The sequence below is a fragment of the Rhinatrema bivittatum genome, chromosome 1, assembly GCF_901001135.1.
Source record: "Rhinatrema bivittatum chromosome 1, aRhiBiv1.1, whole genome shotgun sequence".
Taxonomy (NCBI): domain Eukaryota; kingdom Metazoa; phylum Chordata; class Amphibia; order Gymnophiona; family Rhinatrematidae; genus Rhinatrema; species Rhinatrema bivittatum.
In genome coordinates, this window is record NC_042615.1 from 311,254,928 (window position 1) to 311,274,121 (window position 19,194).

The 19,194-nt window shown below is 45.3% G+C and overlaps 1 protein-coding gene across 1 annotated transcript in view; it reads left to right on the forward strand.

Annotated features, from left to right (window-relative positions):
* The first annotated feature begins 11,794 nt into the window (after nt 1-11,794).
* The window catches only part of LOC115095306 (alcohol dehydrogenase 4-like), a 59,954-nt gene continuing 52,554 nt past the window's right edge, over nt 11,795-19,194 (forward strand). Inside the window, exons 1-2 of the mRNA XM_029608807.1 lie at nt 11,795-11,886; nt 16,347-16,356. Of these exons, the coding sequence (XP_029464667.1) occupies nt 11,795-11,886; nt 16,347-16,356 (102 nt within the window). The remainder of the gene's footprint in view (nt 11,887-16,346; nt 16,357-19,194) is intronic.

A 19,194-nucleotide genomic window follows, 5' to 3' on the forward strand; every position in this document is an offset into this window, starting at 1 on the left:
GGACATTGTTAAACTAATGGTCATGATGTGAAGCTCCAGTTGATAGACTCAGAAACAATGTCAGGAAGTATCTTTTTCATGGAGAGGGCAGTGGAAACCTGGAATGCCTTTCTGGAGATGGTGGTGGAGTCAAAAAACAGTGGGATAAACACAGAGGAATACTGAAACAGAGGATGGTAACCTGCATGGAGTGTCAGTTCAGTCCTTAACAGCAGTGGTATAACTGCTTTGTACTTCTAGGACTACATTGAAGTAACCCACACAGAGTGGGAGTTACAATCCTAAACTGGGTAGCACTGGACAGACTGGACAAACCATCTTTATATGCCATCATTTACTACATTACTATTATTTGCATGTATTAAAATTTGTGAATTGTCCAATACAAAACGGCCTAGGCAATGAGCAGAAGGGAACATACATAATCATAAAAATTAATACAGCAATACAAGGCTAAAACAAAAAGACAATTATGATGACAACAAAAATAAATAAATCACATAAAAAGAAAACATAAAATTAATAAAAAAATAAATTTTTACAGGAAATTATTAATTAAATAAAAAAGTTTTAATTTGTTTTCTAAAATGCTTAACTGAATCTGATTGTCTCAAGTCAATCGGGAGGGAATTCCAAAAAGTAATATTTTTACAGGAAATTATTAATTAAATAAAAAAGTTTTAATTTGTTTTCTAAAATGCTTAACTGAATCTGATTGTCTCAAGTCAATCGGGAGGGAATTCCAAAAAGTGGACCCGGCAACAGAAAAAGCACATTTGCGGGTCAAATGTAAACGTGATATTTTTGGTGAGGGGATCTCAAGTAAGTCACGTTGAGACAAGCACAGTGCTCTTGTTGATTGGTAAAATGTTAACAATAAGTTAGCCCAATGCCTTGTCTGATCATTTAACAGCTTAAAAATCAACAATGCAACCTTATACTTGATTCTTTCCTGTATTGATAACCAATGCAGTTAAATCAATGTAGATGTAATGTGCTGAGTCCTTTTTAAACTTGATAGTAACCATGCAGCAGAATTTAATAACAACTGTAAGGGACGCAAGGAAGAGTATGGAATGCCGAGATATAAACTATTAAAGTAATCAATGATAGTAAAGATGGATGCTCGTAATACTGTATGGAATTCTGGATCATGAAGGAATTTTTTTAGGCCAGCTAGGACATAAAGCCTATAAAAACCATGAGAAATTACTTGTTTAGTTTGGGAGCAACAAAACAGTGTGTCATCTAAGATCACACCAAGACTTTTGATGTGATTCTTAATAGAGAATGAGAGGTTATTAATGGAATTAGTTTTTTCATTAAAGGCACAATATGGGCTGTGTATTACTAGAAATTCCGTCTTGGGCATGTTGAGTGAAAGTTTAGGGGCAGATTTTAAAAGCCCTACGCGCATAAATCCAGCTGGATTTACGCAAGTAGGAGGGTTACGCACGCCGAGCCTATTTTGCATAACCCCGGCGATGAGCGCAAGCCCCGGGATGCACATATGTCCCGGGGCTTTGTGAAAGAAACAGGGCGGGGGTGGGACCGAGGCCTCCGGCACAGCAGTCATGCCAGGGGATTGCGCGCCAGCACTCGGGCCGGCGTGTGCAACCTACACCTGCCCAGAGGCAGGCGCAACTTATGGAACAAAGGTTAGGGGGGTTTAGGTAGGGCTGGGGGGCGGGTTAGGTAGGGGAAGGGAGGGGAGGGGAAGGCGGGGGGGGGCGGAGGGAACAGGAAAAGCTATTGGGAACAGGAAAAGCTATCGGGGCTCCCCTAGAGCTCGGCGCACGCAAGGTGCACAAGTGTGCACTCCCTTGTGCGCGCCAACCCAAGATTTTATAACATGCGCGCAGCTGTGTGCGCATGTTATAAAATTGGGTGTAGATTTGTGCATGCCAGGTTGTGCGCACAAATCTACGCCCGCGCGTAGGTATTAAAATCCGGCCCTTAATGTGTTCAAGCCATTTTAGAATTTTGAAAAGCAAATATTAAGATGTTCTAAAGTATTGTCCCAGGATGGGCGAATGTGGATGACAGACTGGATGTCATCGGCATAGAGTTTATAGCAGTCTATTAAGGTTGAAAGAATTTTACGTATGGGAGAAAGGTAAATATTAAAGAGTGAGGTCGAAAGTACAAAGCCCTGGGGAACACCTGTTTTAATCTCAGAGGATGCACAAAAATTATTATTGAATTTAATAGCATGGGTCCTGTTAGACAGATATGATTTGAACCATTTGAGAACTGTACCAGAAAGGCCACATTCTTATAGTCGAAAAAGTAAAATATTGTGATCAATAGTGTCAAACGCTGAAGAAATATCTAGGGAAATGAGAGTTCAGACCTCTTATTATAAAGTCTGTGAAAGACAGAAGCAAGATTTCGCTGTTCAGAACATGACGAAAGCCAAACTGATGTGGATCTAAGCTTTCTAATTTCTCTACGTGTTCAGTCAAGTGTGAAAGTACTGCAGGTTCCAGAATTGTAGTTAGGTATGGTAAAGAAGAGATTTGTCTGTAATTACCAGGATCTGAGGGGTCAAGTGAGCTCTTTTTCAGTAGAGGCCATACAACGGCTTGGTTTTTTTTTAAGGAAGAAGCAATAAAACCTTCACTGAGAGAAAGGTTAATCAGTTTTGAAAAGAATTGGTGCTAAAATATTCCTAGAAGCTTTGAAAAGCGAAGAGGGACAGAGAGACTGGAGGCATAATGTATCATTGGATTTGGCAATCAGATTATCAACCTCTGAGGAAGAAATAGGTTCAAAGTGTTCCCAAACAGACAAAGTTAGAGGGGAGGGATTAGTATGCCAGTTAGGGACTGAGGAAAAGGAGATACAAAGTTTCTCTATCTTTAAATTAAAATAGATAGAAAAGGATTCTGCATTGAGGGTATTGGTCAGTGACAAATGAAAGGGGACTGGACTAGTTAACCTTTTGGCTATATTAAATAAGACTTTGGGATTATACCCAACCTCACGGATTTATTTTTTTTTTAAATGCTCCTTCATTGCTAAATTAGTCAAAGCTTGGAATTCATAAAACTGTATACGGAAGGATTGAGTGCGATCAGAGGAAGGAGCTTTTCTCCAGAGGTGTTCAGCCCTTCTGAGAGATTGCCTGGCATTTTTGACAGGAGTTGACAAAATAACCAACCAACCTCAATATTGTTCCCCTTTATTTTAATGAATAAAAAAACCAAACCCAATACCGTGGAATCAAAAGTCTATTGAATAAACTCTGGTGTCCAGTATCTTTTAATGGGGTAACAACCAAGTGTGGGTTGTGCCTCAACTCACAGTATCTTGCTTTAGCCATTTAAACTTCGGCGGACCATTTATTTTCCACTGCAAGCTTAGTCTGGATGATATTTGTTTTCAGTGCAATAATAGGGCTATGTTAATAAGGAGTTTCACAACAGTGATTTTAAACAGTTTGATTTATTTAGTTCAACATTTAAAGAAAGAAATTGTACACTATTTTAACACGATAGCACACGCACAAGTTCAAAAGTAAAAACTGTATCTATTTCTGTTTAGGCACAACCTGCACTTGGTTGTTACCCCATTAAAAGATACTGGACACCAGAGTTTATTCAATAGACTTTTGATTCCCCAGTATTGGGTTTGGTTTTTTAGGAGTTGACAAAAGCCAAGAAGAAGGTTTGGATTTGTGGGAATTAAAGGTTTTAAGAGATGCAATTTGTTCAAGAACAGAATTGAAGACTGAGTTCCTTTTGGTTAAAGCATCTTCAATGTTATCAAAAGATAAGTTGACAAGAAAAGGTGAGATGGAGTTATGAAACAAAGAAGTTTCAATAGACCACGACAGGTCGTGAACTGCAAGGAAGCAGAGACATCCGAAGGAATGGGTGAAAATTGATCAGAAAATGATCTGACCAAGGGACAGGTGCGATGCTTAAACTGTGTGAACAAACAGACAAAACTGAATTATTGACAAAAACAAGGTCTAGAGTATAACCGAGTTTGTGAGTAAGAGCCTGAATGATTTGAGACCAACCGAGTGAGTGTAATATATGTAGAAAAAGGAAACATTGAGAGGATAAAGAAAATGCATCAACATGCAAATTAAAATCACCTAGAATAACCATCCTGTTTAAATCAAACTTTGAGAGGAGTAATTGTTCAAAAAATGGAGAGAGATGATAAAAGTTTGGGTGGGGCATAAGTAAGGCAGATGGAAAACTGCTTTAATGAAAGGATAAGCAACTCAAGGGAACCATTACCATTAAGAGCTTCCGATTTAACTTGCCAGATGTTTTTATAAATAATAAGTAGTCCACCCCCATGTTTTTTAGGGTGGGGTTGTGAACTACAGGAATAGCCAGAAGGACAAATTTGATTTAATTCAAGATAGTCAGAATCCAGCAACCAAGATTCAGTGAAACAGAAAAAGCCAAGTTGTTCTCTAGAGGTAAAATTGTACAGCATATGCAATTTACTCTTCATAGATTGAGCATTAATTAAACAAATAGAAACCTCAGAGAGAGGACAATCCGGAACAAACTTGATAGTGGGAATTTGCAGTAAAAATGCAGGTCAACTTGGAGTTTTATGAACACAAATAGAAGCAAGGTCTCCATATCTTCCTTGACCGATGATTCGAGGAATATAAGAGATGGAACTTTGCCAGTTACTTACAGCTGCAGAACTTTCAGCTGCATTCAACGCGCACAAAGGAGCTCCTTTGTTGTTCTCCTTTGTGCATGCGACAGAGCGCGTGCTCCTCTGGCGCATGGCGTCGCACATCGGTTCTTTACCCCCGACATGGTGATATCATCAGGGGGAGTGGGGCTAGAGGCCATCCTGGTCCGTAGCCCACTGCTCTAACCACTAGGCTATTCCTCCTCCCTGTCTACTCTTTTTTTTTTATCTCTCCCAGTCAGTTTAGCTTCAGCAGTAGTTCAGGCCTTCCTTTCCTCTAACTGCCTGTAGGTTATTTAACCTTTCAAACAGCACTACAATTAGGGGACACTCCATGAAACTAGAAACTGGCAGATTTAAAACATATCAGAGAAAGCATTTTTTCACTCAGCATACAATCAAGCTATAGAATCTGTAGCCAGGGAACATGACAACTAAAATAGTGGGGTTCAAAAGAGAATTGGACAAGTTTTTGAAGGAAAAATCCATAAACAGTTATTAGCCAGGTAGACTTGGGAAAGCCAGTTCTTATCTTTTGGAATGAGATACAAGCAATAGATCAATTATGGGGATTTGCCAGGTTCTTGTGACCCAGACTGACCAGTATAAGAGACCTTGCTCTGAGCTAGCATGACACTTCTTATGTTTGCAATTCCTTTTTCAATGGGATCCTGCAGCCCCAGGAACAGTCCAAGTCCTCCAGGCATCGCCAGTGGAAACCAGAATGTCTCTGGGTGGCCCAAGGAGAAGACTTACCAACAGCAACAAAGTACAATGTCCACACCTGAGATTAGTTCCAAAGTCAAGAGTTTATTTGTAAATCCAAAGCAAACAATTATAATCTTCAAGGCAGAGAACCTTCAGTAGATAACAGGATACCGTCCAAAGAACAAAAAACACTTGCCAAAAATCCTATCACCTCCAATTAACTTCTTTGGAATTTAGAGGGTTATAAAACAAACATTTAGCACCAAGGCCTTTGGGGCAGCATGTTTCAAAGAAAAATCTTCTTTCATGAAGCTTCTCAGCAGAGATGTGCATGTTAAGGAGCGCTAGGAGAACGGTCCCATTTCCGAGGAGATTGTGTGCCCTTGGACCTAGGCATAACCCCAGAGGGCTCCAAGGCGGTACCGAGGCTGATGAGACATGTCTGAGCCTGGGCTGAGACCAGGAAACCAGGCCCCTGCCGACCTGCACAGCCTAAGTGAGACCAACCATGCAAGGTTGGTCTCTGAGTGGTCCTCCAACTACTCCAAGCCCTTTTGGACCTGCTGCTGGGAATGGCAAAGGCAGCAGGCCGGATAGGAGACAAGGGCAGATGAAGGCTCTGGAACTTGAAGACTCAAGACGAGGAACTTGGAGACATGAAGACACAGACAAGAAGCTTGGGACGTGAAAACTCAGATGAGAAGCTTGAGCACGAAGACTCAGGATCAAGGTTCAGGAACAAAGTCTAGTACTGGGTTGAGGCTGTGATGCAGCGCGCCCTACACAGCCCACCACAGGGCGGACTTACGGGACTGGTCACGGACCACACTTGAGTGTGAAGCAGACTCCAGACAAATACGTGGAAGAAGAAGCTGGAACATAGCGAAGATTCAGTAGAAGCTTGTACCAAGGTGTGCCCTACACAGCCGCCCATGGCTGGTCATGGACCACACTGGAATGGCACAGATTCAGTCAGAGTCTTAGACATGGACGGAGCAGCCACAAGAACATCTGAGGCCGAGACGAGATTCAGGTTAGGGGTCCAAGACGAGACTTGGCTTCAGGCATGAAACACGGGACCAAGACAAGGCTTGGTTTCAGGCGAGGATGACCCTCCGGAGGCTTACACTGCAAATGAGAAGACAGGCCCATGCCACGAGGTGACGAGACACAACATGGCATGCCAGAAGAGGTGACAATGAGGAACCAAGGATGTGGAAGCAGAAGCGGAGACGAGGCATCAGGAAGGAACATCAGAGACATCATACAACATCAGGAAGACCACGAAACATCAGGAGAAGATGAGGGATAATCCAGAAGAGACCAGGAACATGAAGAACGATGAGGGATCCCATGAAGAACAGGAAAATATCAGCAGGAGCGAAGATGAGAAGTCCTGGAGAGGAACTAACTCCTTGCATAGGCAAAGCATGCATGAATCCAAGATCTTTTTATAGGCAGAAGAGGGAGTTTCCAGGAAGTGAGGTCATCAGTGGGCCACTCCTATGCTGGCCCTTTAAATCACCAAAGAAGACGCAGCCTCCCCTAGGAAGGAAGCAGGAAACAGAAAGCAGAACCATGGACAGTAGCCATGCTGCTTCTAGCGCTGAAGAGCAGGGCGGGCGAGGAACAGGCCCAGTGTTGTCGGCAGCTCTCAAGCCGCAGAGGGCAGACTGAGGAGTGGCTCTAGCAGCAAGGAAGACCAGGGACTGCAGCCTCCCAGCCGCAGGGCAGGCAGAGAGAAGGTAAGAGGCTGCCCATGAAGGCAGAATCATAACATAATGGTTTTATGAGCTTCGAGTAATTTGCAGTCTAAAAAATCTTCTAGAAACTGATGACTTTAAATTGGTAGTTCAGGCATCTATTCTACCCACCATAGACTACTGCTATGCTGTATATAGGACTGCCAGCCTCTACTCTAAGACCTCTCCTGCACCCTTGATCCCTCAGGTCTTCCTCCCTCTGGAATGGCTTATAGGAATTGTTTTCAAATTCTCTGAATGAAACAACTTCTTCGATGAAATTTCACTTTCTGCCTCACATGTCCTCTCACTCTCTCACTCTCCCAAAACTCTTTCTTCTTAAGATGCCTGTAGATGCATTTTATATAGATTTAAACCCTAACCCATCAGCCATATAGTATTAGGACTATTGTAAAGCAACAGTGGAGTGCCTCAGGGATCTGTACTTGGACCGGTGCATTTCAATATATATATATAAATGATCCGGAAAGGAATACGACGAGCGAGGATATCAAATTTGCGGATGATACAAAATTATTCAGAGTAGTTAAATCACAAGCAGATTGTGATACATTACAGGAGGACCTTGCAAGACTGGAAGATTGGGCATCCAAATGGCAGATGAAATTTAATGTGGACAAGTGCAAGGTGTCGCATATAGGGAAAAATAACCATTGCTGTAGTTATACGATGTTAGGTTCCAGAGCTACCACTCAGGAAAAAGATCTAGGCATCATAGTGGATAATACTTTAAAATTGTCGGCTCAGTGTGCTGCAGCAGTCAAAAAAGCAAATAGAATGTTAAGAATTATTAGGAAGGGAATGGTTAATAAAATGGAAAATGTCATAATGCCTCTATATCGCTCCATGGTGAGACCACAGCTTGAATACTGTGTACAATTCTGGTCGCCACATCTCAAAAAAGATATAGTTGCAATGGAGAAGGTACAGAGAAGGGCAACCAAATAGCTCCCATATGAGGAAAGGCTGAAGAGGTTAGGGCTGTTCAGCTTGGAGAAGAGACGGCTGAGGGGGGATATGATAGAGGTCTTTAAGATCATGAGAGGCCTTGAACGAGTAGATGTGAATCAGTTATTTACATTTTCGAATAATAGAAGGACTAGGGGGCATTCCATGAAGTTAGCAAGTAGCACATTTAATAATAATCGGAGAAAATTCTTTTTACACTCAATGCACAATTAAGTTCTGGAATTTGTTGCCAGAGGTTGTTGTTGCCAGTCGGCTGTCAAACCCGGCTGTCAGCGGGTTTGACAGCCGATGCTCAATTTTTCCGGCGTCGGTTCTCAAACCCGCTGACAGCCATGGGTTCGGAAAATGGACGCCGGCATAATTGAGCATCTATCTTCCGACCTGCGGGCCGCAGGCCACAGGCCGATTTTTAATTTTTTTTTTTTAATTTTTACTTTTTTTTTACTTTTGGGGCCTCTGACTTAATATCGCTATGATATTAAGTCAGAGGGTGTACAGAAAAGCAGTTTTTTTCTGCTTTTCTGTCCACTTCCCCAGTGCCGAGAGAAATTAACGCCAGCCTTTGGGCAGGTGTTAATTTCTGAAAGTAAAATGTGCAGGAATAACTAATAGGGCCATCAACATACATTTGCATGTTGCGGGCGCTATTAGTTTCGGGGGGGGGGGGTTGGACGCGCGTTTTCAACGCGCTATTACCCCTTACTGTATAAGGGGTAGTCCAAACCTGGGCTAACAGTACGCTCCACCAGAGCGCACTGTACTGTATCGGCCTGTATAAGGGTAAGCCAAGAGGAAGTGCCCATTTATTTATTTATTTAGTGATTTTTGTGTACCGGCATTCATGTTGATACGTATCACGTCGGTTGACAGCATAAATCAAATGTTAGTTACTACATTTGCGTATAAAAGAAGGGTAACTTTTAAAACGGTCATCTAAAATATAAAATCTGTCTCAACATAAGCTAAAATGCAATAACAATAGTTCCAAGTACATCTTAAAATTCAAATAAAACAATACATCGAAACATATCTTAAAATCAGTGTAGGGAAGCTTCTGTCTGAGGTGACTGTACTGAGCTCTGAGAGACGCAGCAGGCTGGTGGAACCAGTGAGTCTCTTAGAGAATGGGATTGGGAAAGGGAGGGGGGATGCTGCAGAATGGGGAAGGGCTGGCGGCAAGCAAGAACTTTACACCATGATGCAGCAGTGCTGGACTGGGGTGTCTATGTCAGAGAGTGTTTGGGTGTCTATGTCAGAGAGAGTAAGAGACACACACCCATGCACACTGTGTCTGTGAGAGAGAGTGTGTGCACATGTGACAAAAGATAACAGGGAACTGGACTCAGACAGGCAACCAAGGGCCCTGACTTTAACGGTTTGGGAAACTAAGTATGGGGGTAACTTGTACGGCACAGCAGTTGCCACCCCCTGGTGATACCATTATGAGGGAGACCTGTATGGCACAGTTGGTGCCACCATAAGCTTGCTGGGCAGACTGGATGGACCATTTGGTCCTTTTCTGCCATCAGTTCTATGTTTTTATACGTGTGTGTATCTTTCTCTCTGACCCAGACACACATACTCTCAGTGTGTGGGTGTGCCTTCGTGTCTGAGAAAGAGTATGTGTCTTAACATAAGAACATAAGACTTGCCATCCCGGGTCAGACCAAAGGTTCATCAAGCCCAGCATCCTGTTTCCAACAGTGTTCAATCCAGGTCACAAGTACCTGGCAGGAACCCAGGTACTTATGATTGTGCCAATAAAGTTTCTGTAATCTAAAAATCTGTTTGAAATCTAAAAATCTGTCTGTGACTGACACTGGCTGGTAGCGTCATTACTTGCAACTGGTTCAAGAGATATATGCAGATGTGTAGGGGGCCCAACCAGTTTGCATGGGTGGAACAAGGGCTGGAACTCTGTTCACCCCTAGTCTAGAATGTGCTCACCTTCTTACTTGTTTAGGAAAGGTGAGAAGTTTATTTTGAAGAATATTTCGGAACAATTCTGCCAGGTTCCAGGGTTGACTTGGCATGCTTTTGGGAGCTGTTGACATGTGCTGCAGGGAAAGTGCGTGAGGGGCGTCAGATATCCCATGGGCCAGTTTTGAAAAAATCCCACATGCCATATTTTCTGCAATCTGTCCCTGGTGAGAGCCCTCAGCGGAACAGGCTTTGCTAAAGCTGAAGCTCTTTTCAGAGTTTCAGGGAGTAGGCCGTGCCTTCTTTTGAGCCCTGGGTGTTTGAGGCCAGAGTTCTTCTGGGTCTGGACCTCAGGTTTCTGTGTGTATAGATTTAGATTAGAAAAAATACACATTGCCTCTGAGATGTTTCCCTGAGGAGCTCGTTAGCTGTTGCTGGGTTGCATGTGCAAGGACTGAGCGCTGCACAGGCTAATTAATCCCTGCTGCTTCAGGTAGTCTGAGGGTCTAAGAACAGAGTGTGAAAAGCCAATGAATCTCTGCAAATAAGGCTAGTATTAGTCTTTTCTGATAACATTTCTGCAGGCTGTAAGTTAATTGCAGGTTTCTCAGAATTTGTACATGGAGTGGAGACCAGGGGTTTTAATTTAGGTGCTGGTTTTTCTGTCTTCAGCATCTGGTGCTTTAGCTTGATCACTGGATGAACTAGGGATCTTGGTGAGTGTTTGCTACTTGACACTGATGTTGAGGCAGGCTTACTTTGTAAAGTCCTTGGGAAAGCAGATATTCTGTGTTGCATTGGAGGTGGACCCTTGGCCTGGTGCAGGATTGGTACGGCCCTCTGAGGATTCCCAGAGGGCGCCTGCCGCCAGGAGGCATAGCACACGAGAGGAGGAACAAGACTAGCTGGAGCTTCACCAATAACCGTCCGGGGGCTCCTTGGGTTGAGGCCCTTGTAATTACTGGACTACCTGGGGCTTAGGTGGGCCTCTGAGGGTTCTCCCCGGAGAGGTAGCAGAGAGGTGTGCCCTCCATGAGCAAGGGTGCACGGCTAGTGGAGTACGATGAGCTAGACCGGAACAGAGGGTACGACACCAATGGAACGAGACAGGAGCTGGAGGTCCTCCGGTCAGGATAGGCAGCGCCTATTGGTCTAGCTTGGAGAAGGCCGCGGGTGATGTCCGAACAGGTAGGCCTGATGGTCATGGGAGGAGCAAAGAGAGTGTCCTTTTGGAGTGCAAGGGTCAAAGCCAGGATATCCGTCCGAGGTTGGTCATCCAAAGCAAGGGTCAGTTCCAGGTATCAGTCCAAGAGTGGTCAGTAGCAAGCAGAGGTCAGTTCCAGGCAGTGGTCTAAACATGTCAAAGGCTAGCCGAGGTCAGTACCGTGAAATCAGTCCGAGAGGTACAACCTGGGAAGCGGAACAGGAACAGATGCTGGAGCACAGGAAGGACCACAGGAACGTAGGAACACAGGAGACACAGGAGCACAGGAATGCAGGAGCACTGGAAGACTCAGGAACACAGGAACACTGGAACGAGCAAGGAACAAGGAGCGCATGAACACAGGACAGCAACTAGCTTCTCAACTAGCTTGTCAAGACGAGGAACTGTGGGAAGGCCTCGCCTTATAAGTGGTGCTCAGGTATGTCATCAGAAGGCGTCCAGCCCAAGGTTCCCATCCTGGCCCTTTAAAGGTGGGAGCATGGGCCGCGCGCGCACCTAGGGGCGGGCCAAGGACGCCGAGAACGCGGAGCCTGCGAGGATGGCGGTGAGCGGGAAAGGCGTCAGAGGACGCCGTGAGCTGGCCACAGTAGCGAGAGAGGAATGCCCGGAGCTCGTGGAGGGAAGTGCGAGGTAAGCAGGCCCGGTCGCAGCACTCTGGATTGAGGAGATGGCATTTGATACATTCAAGGAAATTGGGTGGATTGGGAGCTGGTACACAGGACAAATGTAATAGAGCCAAATGTTAGAAGCAGCTAGTTTAGGAAATTAAGTGTTCTTTTCAATAGTGTTTAACTGAGTCTGGACTGTTACGGTCACCTTGCAGATATTAGTGGAACCACAGTTTAGACCGCTTACCTTGTGGAGGAGTCTGGAACCAGGGAGATGGCGCGTGCACCGGTAGACAGTCCGAGTCGGGGCAGGCAGCAGGCAGGGTAATCCAATAGGAAGTCCGAGTCAGGGTAGGCAGCAAGCAATCAGGAACCAAAAGCAGATAATCCAATATAGGCTGGCAGCAGGCAGAGAGGAACCAGAACAGACCGGATCAGAGGCGGAGAGAACACCGAGCAATATCCCACGCGAGAGCTCCAAAGAACAATCGTGGCCGAAGCAGAGAGCAAGGGAAACTGCTCTCTTCAAAATAGCCCTTTTCCCGCGCCAAATTGCGCCTCTGTTGGCGTCTGACGTCAGGGAGGCAGTGGCCTGAGTCCGAATCACGCGAGAATTGGTGCCCCTTTCCGCGCGGCGGTGCTGGCGTTCTTGCCGGAGGAAAACAGCCCCGAGTATTACAGGACCGTGCTGCAGATGATGGCCGAATCAGCCCTGCTGCTCCCCGGACCCCGAACGGCCCCTCCCGTGCGCCGCCCTGCAGTAACCCGCGCTGGACTCGGAGGTAACAAGGACTATGTTTGAAGATCAGTCAAATGTAGAAGAATCCTTATAAGATTCACTGCACTGGTTCAGGGTCCCACCCCACTCCTAGAATGATTTGGGGCTTTGGCATCCTGTTGTGGCTCCAGTGCTGATGGAACATGCTGACACTACCTTCAGAGTGGCGCAGGATGGCATGACAAGGCTAGGGATAGACTTGGGAGAATCCGGTTGATGCTGGAGCAACGCTTGGACTGGAACTCAGAAACAGTGCATAGGCAAGGCTGAGAATCAAGAACAGCGTGCAGGCAAGGCTGGGACTCTGAAATAGAGTGCAGGTAAGAGTGGAACTCAGGAACAGACTGGAAAAGTGTGCAGGTAAGAGTGGAACTCTGGAACAGACTAGAATAGCGTGCAGGTAAGAGTGGAGCACTGGAACAGACTGGAATAGCGTGAAGGTAAGAGTGGAGCACTGGAACAGACTGGAAGAGCATGCAGGTAAGAGTGGAGCAAGTAAGAGTGGAACTCTGGAACAAACTGGAACAGTGAGCATGTAAGAGTGGAACTCAGGAACAGACTGGAACATTGCGCAGGTAAGAGTGGAACTCTGGAATAGATTAGAACAGCATGCAGGCAAAAGTGGAACTCAGGAACAGACTAGAACAATGTGCAGGTAAGAGTGGAGCACTGGAAATCAGGAACAGACTTGGACTAAGAAAGGACAGGACAGAACAAGACAAGGACAACTCAGCACATGGAACATAAAGCCCGAAGGCAGCAATATAAGAAGGCTCCAAGGGGGTCAGACTGGGAGAGGCCTAGTGGCAGGGAGAGGACTAGTGAGGCCGCAGGGCTAGGCAAGGCCTGAGTAGGCCAGAGGTCAGGAAAGGCCTAGGATAAGTCACAAGGCAAGAAAGGGTCAGGAGGCCCAAAGGCCACAAGGTAAAACTAGAAGCTGAAGGCCAGATGACCATAAAGCAAGATAAGGAAAGAATGAGGTCAGAAGGCCCAAAGACCGTGAAACAAGGCAAGGCAAGACTGGTAACAGAAGCCCCGAAGGCCATGAGGTAAAACAAGGAAAGGCCTGGAAAGGCCACAAAGCAAGAGTGGCTAGAGCAAGGAGCCAATGGGAACTCAATGCTGAAGCACTGATGTAAGGGACAAGACAGGGTTAATTAGGGCTGGAGACTGGGTGTGATGATGCAGGCAGGAAGGTGGGGCTTGGCCAGCCTGGGATGTGCACTTGTGGAGGTCCTCTGGTGGAAGCAAAAAGCTGCTGAGATGTGAGACCAGAGACATGCTGAAGAATACAGTTTCAGACGGAGTTTGCTGGGGGTTCCCTGGTGGAGGGGAGGCTGAACAGCAGCCAAAACCATAACAATACATTTCTAAGATTAAAAAGGCCAGAATACCAAGAACAATACTGGTTTGATTAGTCTATTCTTTCTTTGCTGAGTGCAGCTTGCTTCTTCTCCTCTCCTTCTGGTTCTGCTACTACTCCGTGATGACTACTTGATTGTGAAGGATGACATCTTCAGCTTGGTGATGAGTTTTTTTTTGGAGCTTGGTGTTAGTAAGCCAAACCATAAATCCTGAAGGTACTAAGGTTTACCAAGTTATGGAGCTGAGAGGGATGTGCTTTAAATTTTAGGATCATCCCTCAGCCCAGTGGAGTCTGACTAGTGTGTTGGAAGAAATCAGGGCTATTCCTCTCTGATCCTGGTTATCAAGTTCTCAATCTTTAGGGAGGTCTGGGAAGAGAGTGGTGTTGTGATATAAAGATTCCAAAGAATGGAATATGGTGTTTATGCTCTAAAAATGGCTCAAGATGAGATTTGCCATGGTTAATCCAGAGGTCAATATGTATGTAAGAGAGCCTACATGGAGTTCTGTCAGCAGGCTATACACACCACTGAACCCAGATCTAGTTGGGGGGGTATTTCAAAAGAAGAATCCCCAGTGTGAGCTGAATCATCTGGTCCAACTATGGTTACTCTGAGGGATTCCAAGTCTTCTTCTGCAAATGACATTCAAGTTTATCTGGTGTGTCTTATCTCAATATGGGAAATTACTTACTGAACCAGCTTCTATCATGAGATATAAAAGACAGGCCTGGCTAGTACCTAGTAAGGTGGGACCACATCAATGTCTCACTCGTGTTTTCTAATGAGAGAGGATTGTTTGGAAGTGTGTAAAAGCTAACTTTGGGTTACATTACCCTTATATACCTGTGTAAATTATGTTGAGGAAAACTGTGAAGCCTGGCTCACATAGGAGGCAGACAGAAGGATTGTAAAAAAAAATAGCAAATGATCCCAATTTCATTCGGACCCATCCAGATTATGAAAAAGAGCTGCAGAAACAGATGGTGGAAATGAATTAAAGACGGAATGTCAAAAGCATGATGTTGTTTATAATATTCAGAGTAGAGACCCAAATACATACCAAATAGAGTACCTCCTTCATAATAGAATGACAGTGTACAAGCCTCATCTGGAATATTGCAATCCTTCTCCTACTGATGAGTAAAGAACTGGGACTTAAGTTTCAATCCTTGAGTTGAAGGCAGGTTTCCCCTGTTCCCAATGTTAGACAGGTTGAGCAAGTCAAATAACTCTATTGTTTCTTTCATCTTTCCAGTTGAAGAATATGTTTCAAAAATGAAAAATAACATGATCAACTAGATAGCCAGGCTGATCAAGGGGCCTAGAAGAACAGAAGGCATGTGGACTTTGTGTTTGATATTAAAAGAATATTATTCTCTTATGATTATTTCATGTGAAATAAAGTAATACTAATTTAATTCCTGCAGTGCATAATGATATTGTTGTTGTTGTTGTTGTTCTTTGAAAAGAGAAAAACCTTTCTATAAAAAACATACAATTTTGAAAAAGTAGTGTTCCCTGATATTTTTAAGTTTTTTTTATTGAATATTCAAATTTTTCTTTTCCAGATTGTGCTCTTGCATTCCAAATCCAAACCTTGCATCTAATTTTTCTTTTCAGTGGATTCTACACAAGTGAACTTGAGAAATGATCTTGGCATCCAGTTCCTGGCTTTGTATGCTGGTGATCAATTTTTGCTTCCACAGACTTTGTGCGAAGGGGTGTTGAAGGATGAAGGAGAACTATGCCCCTTTCTAAGGAACTAGGAAGTTATTAGAGAGTGGAGAAATGCTGTCCTATTATTTGTCAGGAGGAGATATGATGTGTTGAACCTGTGATATGTGTTATCAAAAAGTCAAGGTGGATGACACAGATCCTCACAAGCAACACATAATTCATAGAAGTTAGGTGGAATAGAGTTACTAATCATTCATAACCCACAAATTGAGAATCGTGAAAACATATTTATTCAAAAAAGCTTCCATGTAACATCCAATGATTCAAGAAGTTGTTCATCCCCCAACATCCAAGTTTCTCTGTAAAGCTGTATCAGGAGGGACAACAAACTGTACAAATGAATATTTTGACATAGAGGGACTGCTCATATAAAAAACATCCAGTCAGTCATGACACTGTCCTGTGCTAGATGTATGGTTTGGGGTACTTTTGAAATATCCAGAGGAGTGGCTGGGGACATCCAATATTTCTATGTATGTTATTTCAGGTGAAGTAAGGTCATCTGTTTTCCACCCAGGAGAATAACATGAAAGCTAGAGAGGACATATTAGCTGCTATGTATGTTTACCTCAATTTAAACAAATTGGGTTTATATTTCAGATACAGGATGGTAAAATTCCTTTGGCACCTGGGCTGTGAGAGAATCCCCCATAACCTAGCAATGAGAGTTGATCTGTATGCAGGGAAAAGTCTGTGTATTTGTTTTGTCATTGAGTGCCAGTGGCCTGCAGATAGACAACTGTACATACTCTCCTCATTATGGTCATTTTTCATTCTCATGTTGATGTTTGAATTTAAGAAGACTGCAACTTGTAGAAATTGTATGGAGTGTTGCTCACAAGTAAAAGAAGAGTCCGTTGAGTGTAGATCCTTTTCCTAGACGTGCTGGTGGTGATCTATGGCCATGCTCCATATTTGGCAGTTTGCTATTAGAAACGTGCTATGAGACTATCATGTAGAATGGTTTTAAAGATCTTTCCATTTATGCATTGTTCTGGAAGGAAGATTCTTGTCAACATGTCATTTGTTTTACAATATTTTTAATCTTTTCTTCGTTGGCAGGATGGAGCTTCATGTCATGCATACCAGATGCAGAACCTGCCCAGATTTCGGTCTCCCCTAGACAGGAATGGGTGATTTGTTCTACTAACAAAAATGTTTTTTTTAAATGTATTTTGTCTGTTGGTATTGTGATGGTATTGAAGTACAATAATGTTTACTGTAACTCTAAAATTACCGGTATGTATATGTCCTGTCCTCAAATTTTGAAATTGTGGGAGGAGGAAGGGAGGTTGTAGAAACTTTTTGAAATCGCCACTAGATTGCCCTAGTGACAGTCAAAGACCTGGGTAGAGATTGTAGGACTGGAGGAAACCAATAGCTACAGTACCCCTATGTGGTGTTCCAGCTGTTGCGCTGGAGGTGGACCCTTGGCCTGGTGCAGGATTGGTACAGCCCTTGAGGGTTCCCAGAGAGCGCCTGCCGCCAGGAGGTGGAGCACACGAGGAGATAGAGGCTAGCTGGAGCTTCACCAATAACAGTCCGGGGGCTCCATGGGTTGAGCCCTTGGATTCCCAGACCGTCTGGGCTTAGGTGGGCCTCTGAGGATCTCCTGGAGAGGTAGCGGAGAGGTGTGCCCACCAAGAGCAAGGGTGCACGGCTAGTGGAGAACAGATGAGCTAGACCGAAACAGAGTGTACCGGAGACCACTGGAACAAGGCAGGAACTGAATGTCCTCCGGACAGGATAGGCAGCGCCTAGTAGTCAAGCTTGTGGAAGGCCACGGGCAGCGTCAGAGCAGGCAGACCTGGTGGTCATAGGAAAAGCAAAGAGAGTGTCCTTATGGAGTGCAAGGGTCAAAGCCAGGGAATCCGTCCGAGAGTGGTCAGCCAAAGCAAAGGTCAGTCCAGGTATCAGTCCGAGCGTGGTCAGTAGCAAGCAGAGGTCAGTTCCAGGTATCAGGCCGAGCATGGTCAGTAGCAAGCAGAGGTCTGTTCCAGATGTCAGTCCAAGCGTGGTCAGTAGCAAGCTGAGGTCAGTACCGTGTATCAGTCCGAGAGGGTACAACCTGGGTAGCGGAACGTGGAACAGGAAACAGGAACAGACGCTGGAACACAGGAAGGACCACGGGAACACAGGAACGCAGGAGCACTGGAAGACACAGGAAGACAGGAACGCAGGAACACTGGACGGCAACTAGCTTCACACAAGGCGATGACCCGTTTGCTAAGGCGAGTAACTGGGGGAAGGCCCTCGCCTTAAATACTGTGCCTATGTGACATCATCGGGAGGCGTCCATGCTGAGGTTCCCGCCCTGGGTCCTTTAAATGAAGGCGCGCCGGCCGCACGCACACACCTAGGGGTGGGGCTAAGGATGTCGAAGATGCGGAGCCCCTGCGGGAGCTCCGTTGTGAGGCCTGCATAGCAGAGGAAGCCAGAGACGCCCGGGGTAGGCGCTGGGGACGCCGGTGACTGGCAGCCGCTGCGAGGGAGGATGGCCCGGGACCCGCGGAGGGGAGCCCAAGGTGAGCAGGGCCGGGAGCGGCACTATCACAGCCAGGACGCGCAACACCAGCTTGCTCAAGGGCAGGCTGCATCATAGATCTGTGTGACAGTTTGAATTGGTATTTGATGGAGAAGTTGCTCTTTGGCTTCAGTTGGGTTTTCCCCTATTCTTGGTGTGCTAGACCTCATGGCTTGGGTTTTGCACTGAAAATGAAGGGTGCAGATGCCTTGCTGGTACACAACTTGTATAAAAAGGGTGTTCAAGTTTTAAGAGATTTTTTAAAACATTTTTGGAAGTTTTCCTTTGAAATCTTTAATCCTTGGCTCAGGGTAGGGGATTTTAAGGAATCCCTTATAGGGATGTGCAGGCAAAAAATTTTCGTTGCGTATGCGATAGGTATTCGTGGGGGGTCAATTCCGTTTCATGCGGAAGTATGGAGAATTCAATAAGTTGTCGATCTGTAAATACGTTACTACTAAATTAACTACAACCCCCCACCCTCCTGACCCCCCCAAGACTTACCAAAACTCCCTGGGGGTCCAGCGGTGGGGTCCGGGAACTCACTCACACCCTCGGTGCTAGTTTCATCACGGTGCCAATAGCCTTTGTCACAGGGGCTACCGGTGCCATTGGTCAGCCCCTGTCACATGGCCATCGGCGCCATCTTGTGCTCCTACCATGTGACAGGGGCTGACCAATGGCACCGGTAGCCCCTGTGACATAGTATGGGCAAAGGCTATCGGCGCCATTTTGAGTCCTGGCGTCGGACGGCAGGTCGCTCCGGGACCCCCATTGGACCCACAGGGACTTTTGGCCAGCTTGGGGGGGCCTCCTGACCCCCACAAGACTTGCCAAAAGTCCAGCGGGGGTCCGGGAGTGACCTCCTTGCACGCTGGCCGTCCGATCCCAATACTCAAAATGGCGCCGATCGCCTTTGCCCTC